Below are 7,775 nucleotides of genomic sequence, written 5' to 3' on the forward strand. Positions count from 1 at the left end.
TATTCACATACAGATGTAGATAACAGCTGTACCTCCATCTTCTACTTGCAGAGAACTCCCTCTACAACGTTGGATGATCCCCAGTTCCCCGCCAGCTCCCAGTCTCCGGAGCTGGACGCTCTGGAGCTCTCCTCCTCCTCATCCTCCTCCCTGCCCAAGCTGCAGCCCCAGAAGTCAAAGCCCAAAGTGAAAGGCCTCAATCCGTTTACCTCCACCAACACCAACCTCAAGGGCAGCGAAGGCAACAACCAGCTCTCAAAGAGCCTGCTGCAGCTGGCCAAGAACAAGAGCAAAGAGGGCAAGGAGAAGAAGAAGAAGAAGGGCAAAGGAGGCAGCGCGCAGACAGCAGGTAGAGTTTAATTATTCAGTGTCTTACAGTGAGTCAGCAGGTTGGAGATGAGAGTCTTTGTCAAGGACACTTCAGATTAGACACCTGACATTTGATTATCAGGAGGAGAGGAAGAGTGAGATGTGCGCATGGCTGGCTAATGAAAGGATGACATTAACTGACAAGTGGATGGAGAACACAGTGAGAAGTTAACACACAGAGACAAATATAGGCCATGTTGGAGTGCAAAGCCTGCACCAAATAAAGGATCAGGTGCTCCAACAGAGATACACATTTAGAGAGCTAAAGCTTACTAGGGCTCCCATTACAAGTTTAAATAACCATTCAAAAGAAAGGTAGTGTCTTTGACTCAGATGAGTTGTAACAGACCTAAAATTCTATACATGAGTTGACTTTTTTTATTATATGTGGTAGTTGTACCCCAAATAGAGTTTAATTTATTACAGGATATGTAAAATAAGTGAGGTTTTCTTTAAGTAAAAAGCACAATGTCCATGGGCTACAGAGCTCTATGGTGTGCTCTATGCTTAATTTACAGTACATGCATACATATTATTTATCTTGCAGCGTGAGCACAATCAGAAAAATTGTAACTAAAGCAAAAAAGATGTTTTTTCAGAGCTCAAATAATGCAAAGAAAACAAGTTAATGTTTAAACAACAGAATATTTTATTTGTTTATTTGACAATGCATGGCTTCTTAGCTGTACCAGAGTTAGCTATAAGCTAATTTGCATCTGTAGTCCTTGGGCAATACCTTTGTTTTAACAACTACAAATAAATAATTGATGGAACCTGGTTTTAATGACAGCTTTCATGTATCTTATAAGACTTTCACTTTGCTGTTGGGTGACGTTAGGCGGCTCTTGGAGCAGCTCGTCTTTGTTCGATGTCTTGTGAGCATCCATCTTGATCACATTCAGGAGGTTTTCAGTGGGTTCAGATCTGATTGGGCTGGCCATGACATGTAGAGAGAGATGCTGATTTAAGGAACATTTGTAGTAGTCTCTTTTCTCCGTAGCTGTGTCTGCAAATGAAGCACAATTATGGCACTGAAACTTATGTTATAGCAAACTTAACAAGGAGTCAGAAGTCTTTAGTCGCTCAGTTGAACACAGGAATCCTTCCATTGACTCGTGAAGTGTGCAGATTTAAAAACACAGAGGAGGACGACTTTTTCTTTAATGTTTTTCTTATTATGATGAATTAAAAACACTTATGATCAAAAAATCCTAGTTTTAGTTTACTGATGTTCATTTTTCATGCTAATAAGTTGGCTACTTTTATTTCTAGAGCTTTTTAAAAAAGTCATTATGGTTTATTTGTTCTATATTATTTGTAATCTATGTTTCTGCTTTGGCCTCTGGCCTCTTTTTCTAAATCATAATGTCTTTAAAGCCTGTTTGGCATCTTATTTATGCATGCAACATCATCATATATACATTTAACATTTAACACTGAGTTTCGAAAAGTAAACCCAGAGAAATTTCAAGCTGTTTAATTTCCAGCCAGTTCTAAAACCATTAAAATCACTATCGCATGTTCAATAAACCATCTGTACTAGATCCACAGGAGACGCAGTGTTAGAGTGTGAAATGTAGATCATTTGTTACTGAATGATTCTGAACATCATCTAAAACTATTTCATAATCACTCCTCATCACAGCCCGCTCAGCCTGTCATGGTGTACACTCGGGTGATTTATGTTAAAGACATTTAGCTTGTAAGCGTCAGCTCGTATCAGACCGCCTCTTTATCTTGTGCAGAGAGCAGCTCCAGCCCTCTGAGCTGAGGAGGTCACTCATTGTACTCGGTCTCTGCTGGGTCCTAACAACAGCCATGTTCATGTCCTGAGTTTAACACTGTTTCCCAAATTACGTACTAACTCTATATACAGGAAATACTATTAACTAATAGTGTTTTTTTAAGCAATCAATATATCTAACACTATACAGCAGAGATGTTCCATGAGTGCTGATATAGAGAACAACATCACTGGGACTTTTCACTCTGTGTATCCCTCCGCCTCAGCCAGGTGTTCTAAATACTGTTAATTAACATCACAGCAGAGCGTGTGTCTACACTGATCAAGCTGGTACCTCTGAATCACACATCAGACTCTTATTTCACTGGTTGATGATAAATTAAAACAAACAGATACATGTCAGTGATAAAAACAGCAGATCTGTGGTAACCTGCAGACACAGAGTGCAGGAGAATGTTTGTGTTGCTTGGCAACAACAGTCCAGTTTCAGTGAAGTTGAGGAACTAGTTGAGTTGGTGGAGCAAAAATTAAACTGTTACTTTTTACTACCATTTGCTGCTTATGTAACTTGTATAATTAAGCAGTATCACACTCAAGGTCGTGATGTTGGACTGCATATCATCACTGCTGTAATTATCTGCGGCCTCACGCCTACGACCGAATCACAGCCGTGATGATATTCAGTCCAACATCACGACCCCAAGTGTAATACTGCTTAAATAACAGCAAATGATACAAAACAAGTGCTCACTGATCTTTAGATAGCCACGGCCGATTAAGTTAACAGCAAAATGTTTTTACATCAAAGTCAAGGGTGTACTTTCTAAGCTGTTCCTGTAGCTCCTCTGTTTACTTGTGCATTGCATTGTTGGTGTCCATCAATAGTATGCAAAGGACTCTTTTGAATATATGTGCACTTTTATTTTGTCAAAATGAACATGATACATACTCAAAACCTTTTCAGAAAGCAGCAGGATTTAGCAGCGTTGGTTTAGCTCAGTTGGTAGAGCAGACGAACCGTATACAGAGGCTACAGTCCTCCAAGTAAAAGCTGCATGTCATGTCCCACTCTCTTCTTGCCATATTTCCTGTCTCTCTTCAGCTGTACTATAAATAAAGGCCAAAGTGCCAGAAAATAAATCTTAAAAGGAAATTGCAGGATTTTTGTACGCAGCTTAGATTTTGTATTTGTATTAATAACTTTGGCCCAAAAAGACGAGGCTTAAAAACAAACAAAAAGTTGGTTTGGAGATGCATCTGGTGAGGCTCTGATGTCACTTTGGAATGACTTTATGTTAGTATCAAATACTGCCTACCGTAGATGCTTTCTGTACATTTGGTTTTAGCCTTTATAAGCACTGGTACACATACACAAGATAAAGATATATTTCTAGATAGTGAGGGAGGACCCTGATATGCTATTTATGCCTTTATTGAGTGAGAGAAAGAGGACAGTTGATGGCGTCAAACAGGGGAAGAGAGAGAAGGAATGACAACCGGCAAAGGGCCAAGGCTATAAAGTCTTGTCTGGATCTTGATGACATGACAGCCCGGCACGCTGAACTAAGGTTTGATCTGCTCGCTAACTCTCCCTAGAAAATAAACGTTAGAAATAATCAGCAATGGGGCGCTGGTTTAGCTCAGGGCGCCCCGTGTACAGAGGCTACAGCCCTAGACGCACTGATCGCAGGTTAGACTTCCGGTCTGCCGATCATTAAGTAGATGTCGTCCCCCACTCTCTGCTCCCCTCCATCTCCTGTCTCTCTTCAGCTGTCCTATAAGGCCAAAAAATAAATAATCATTGCGAGTCCTCTCGAATAATGCTCTCCTGTGATGGTGACACTGACTCTCTTTCTCTCCTCCCTCCAGACCCCCAGCACCTCCCTGAGCCTCCTCTGGATGGAGAGATCTTCTTCTGCTGAGAGAAGTGTCTCCCTGCCTCCTCCTCCTCCTCCTTATCGTCCACCCATCACAGCCATCCTGACATCCAGAGGAATGTGTTACTGCCAACTATTCATGCATTCATCTACGATATCCTGCGGTGTATCACCAGGAATCTTTGGCACCTTCACAATCACCTTGAAAATAATTTTCTGTATCATACTGAAGAGAAGTGTTTTTTTACATTACCTGCAGGAAACACACACATTTCTATCATTTTAAATCACTGCTTTTACCTTGTGGAAGATAAAATGTTTTAGGGATTCTGTTATGGTGCGTTTAAAACAGCACATAAAATAGGAAACATGGAGAAGCAGTACATTTTTTAGGTATTGTGTCTCCAAAAACTCCTCTTCCTCTTCCAAAGACACCATGGTTATGAGACAGAGGATTAATTTCTTCATTTTGTCGAATCATAAATTTGTGATAGAGTATCAAATTGAAAGCTTTTCACAGAAGATTGCCTCTCAGGCTCTGCCAAGTATGTCACAGGCTCCACTGCCTCCCTGCCTCTGTGTTTGTTATGGGCCTTTTCAACAGTCCGTCCTGGCAGTGAGTCCAGCACAAACTGGCTCCTCTGTTCATTTACAGAAGCCTTTTCCATGCGACTGAACCCCCCACGTACAAGGCCATAAACAGACCCAAATACCACTTGGCGACAGATATGAATGTCAACAAGCTCCATGTGGCACTGGAAACTCTTCACTCCTAATCATCTTCATTGACAATCGATAGAAGCCTGAAACCACAGAGGAGAGTCTGCCTCCGCTAAGTGTGAATCAAACGAGTGCAGTGTTTTCACTGTTTCCTCCTGTAAAATGCTTCTTCATAGATCCACTTTGAAGGAAAATTGCCGCCTAATGTTCCTTTCCTCAGTGTTTGAAAAGAAGATGTGATCACGTCCACTAATTTCCCGTTTGAAAGCCAAATCAAATTGCTGCATTATGACATCAATAACCCTCTGTAACGCCTTTCTCCGTCAGTCATGGGTTTAATTTATTTGAAGTATAAAAATCTGTGTTTTGAAGTTAAACTCTTCAGATGTTCATGTCTATTTTTCTCGGATCAAACGTAATGAAAGGACTGAGACATATCTTCCTGTGTCTAATGGCTCAATTCGTATCCTTCAGTGTGTTCTGCAGCCGTGGATGGATATTAACTTGATCCCTGCTTTATCTGCCTGTCAGTGGGCTTTTTACACAGCCCACATCTTTCATCTGAACGCCCACCAGTGGGGCTTTCCCTCCTTTTTCTAATTGCATGTTGCTCTGCAGGTAGCATGCTAATGGCTCCTGTCTGTTAAAGACGCATGCGGCTGATAGTTTGAGGGAATGGATGCTGTTAATTTGAGGACAAAGCAGCCGAGTAGAGAGAAAGAGAATCACCAAATGATGTTGTGTGTCCCTGTTTGGACGCTGAACGACTGAAGCCGCTCAGCAGGTATCGCCTGAGTCTGATCGTTTCAAATCAATAAACACTCGTCAGTGTTGTTAAGCACTTTGGTCCTGATATGTTGATGCATTTTTTTCTAATCAGTGTGAGATATCAATCAAGCAGATCTTTGCTTTCTGTGGACTCTTTAATCGAGGGCACTGACGATCCAAAGCCAGATGATGTTTTCAAGTGAATAAAAGAAGAAGCCGCGGCTCCGTCTTGTTAGAGCTTTTATGTCATGTCTCCAAGGTGACCTGTCTTAATTTTAAAGCCTGTGTTTTGCCCCCCCCCCTGAGCTCACACTGTGGGCACACACACCTACCTGCTGGACAGGTAGCACGTGGAAGCAGAACAAGTTCAGAAGGACCCATTTTTCAGTGAATTATTGCCACTGAGCTGCTCTCTCGCTGCCTCTTTTGTCTCGTCTTTAAGTGCTTGTTTGTTAACTCGCCGTCTGTGTGGAGGATTTGACTTCGTGTCCGGGCTGGTTTATTATAGTGTGTCTTCTAAGAGGCTTACAGGACCAGCCAATTAGTTGCTTCATGTCCTTTGTTTATGGCTTTGGTGTAATCCCGTCAAAGAAACACAGAGGAATGTGCTGGTTTGTTTCTTCTGTCGCTTTAGGTGTGTTTTTACCACTAGGGAGCACTGCACCTATGACTAAATTACTTCCCTAATACACACAAACAAAAAAACAGAACAAAATATGAAGCTTTTTTTTAATTTCTGTGTTTTAATATTGTCTCCCTGCTGTGAGAAACGGACATATTTTTCTCAGCAGGTCAGAGATAATGTGATGAGCGTGGGCTCTCACACTGTGTGACATTTTCCCCACAGCATTCGTAATTGACTGCGGAAACAAATAAGTTGTCAGAGATTGTAATTGGTTGTTCAGTGAAACCAGTCAGCTTTAATACGGAGGTCTAACTGTTGGAGGGAGCGAGCGGGCAGAAGCACAGAGCTCTCTCTGTAAGGGACAATCAGCAGACACGGAGAGGAAAATGAACTCCCTCCCCGATGATGATAGGCCTGTCTGTGAGACGAGCGTGTCCGTCAGGTGAACCCTGCGTAGCCTTAAATCTTAACGATAAAATGCACTCGAGTAGAACCCCACATCTTCTCAGGAGAGAGAGGACAGCTTTTATACCTCTGCTTCGACACAAAGGAAATGTCTGTACCACAGACGTGGTACAGAGCGGTTTCATTCCCACCTATGTAAAAAAGGGCAAAGACAAATGTGTAAATATGATTTATGTAAAAACAAATCAAATGTAAAAATATGTTTTGTTGGTGATTTATTGCAACATTTTGTAAGAATGTTTTATTTATGTTTTATTCTCACCCGTGTGGTGATGTAAAGTCATATTTCTCTCATAATAAAAAAATCATAACGGACTCTTTGAGCGTTGCTTGTTTGTTATTCGATGGTCTGCAACATGCTGCTAACAAATGATATATAATGTGTCGTGTGTCAAATACAGTAAAAGAGAAACTGTGAATGAGACTGTGTTGTAGTAGTCTGCATAATTATTAAGCAAAACCTGCAAGTCAGTCCCCAGCTCCTTCAGTCACAGTGTCCTTGGGCAAGATACTGAACCCTACATTGCTCCCAAGGTGCAACCATCAGTGTGTGTGTGTGTGTCTCTGTTAGATGATGATGAGCCTTGCATGGCCAGTCATCAGTGAATGAATGTGTGTGAATGTTGGCAAGTAGTATACAGCGCTTTACAGGTCGAAACACTAGACAGGCCTTGTATGAGTGCAGTTTATTACTGGACCACACTGATGAAGGTGATATGGTGATAAGAAAGTGTCACACAAGTTAAAGTTTTTGTTTTAAATATAGTGCCGTGCTCCAACAGATAAATGCAAGGCCGGCTAGAGGGGGCTTTTTTGTACAGTTTTCCTACACAGCAGTATTACATGGCTATAGAGAAACAATGTGATTTATTTGATTAAATCCACCAAATTTGATCTATATAGCACAAAATCATAACCAAAGTTATCTCAAGACACTTTACAAAAAGAGCAGGTCTAGACCGTACTCTTTATGTTATTTAGAGAGAGACCCAACATGAATCCAACATGAGCAGCACTTAGCAACATTTGGCAGCAGTGGCAGAAAAACTTCCTTTAACAGGCAGAAACCTCGAGCAGAACCAGACTCATGTTGAACAGCCGTCTGCCTCGACTGATGGGCTGAAAAGTGGGAGAGAAGGAGATGCAGGATAGAGACAGGCAGACAGAGCAACAACAACAGATAATACAGACTCATGGTCACAATGTC

At 41.5% G+C, this 7,775-nt stretch overlaps 1 protein-coding gene across 1 annotated transcript in view; it reads left to right on the forward strand.

The window, feature by feature from the left end:
• LOC138583665 (A-kinase anchor protein 13) overlaps positions 1-6,874 on the forward strand; it is a 102,344-nt gene extending 95,470 nt beyond the window's left edge. Inside the window, exons 38-39 of the mRNA XM_069655645.1 lie at positions 52-349; positions 3,983-6,874. Coding sequence (XP_069511746.1) covers positions 52-349; positions 3,983-4,035 — 351 coding nt within the window. The 3' untranslated portion in view covers positions 4,036-6,874. The remainder of the gene's footprint in view (positions 1-51; positions 350-3,982) is intronic.
• The last annotated feature ends 901 nt before the right edge of the window (positions 6,875-7,775 follow it).

The sequence above is a fragment of the Semicossyphus pulcher genome, unplaced genomic scaffold (assembly GCF_022749685.1).
Source record: "Semicossyphus pulcher isolate SPU_LCO1_2020_fin unplaced genomic scaffold, fSemPul1.0.p SCAF_1, whole genome shotgun sequence".
Lineage (NCBI taxonomy): Eukaryota > Metazoa > Chordata > Actinopteri > Labriformes > Labridae > Semicossyphus > Semicossyphus pulcher.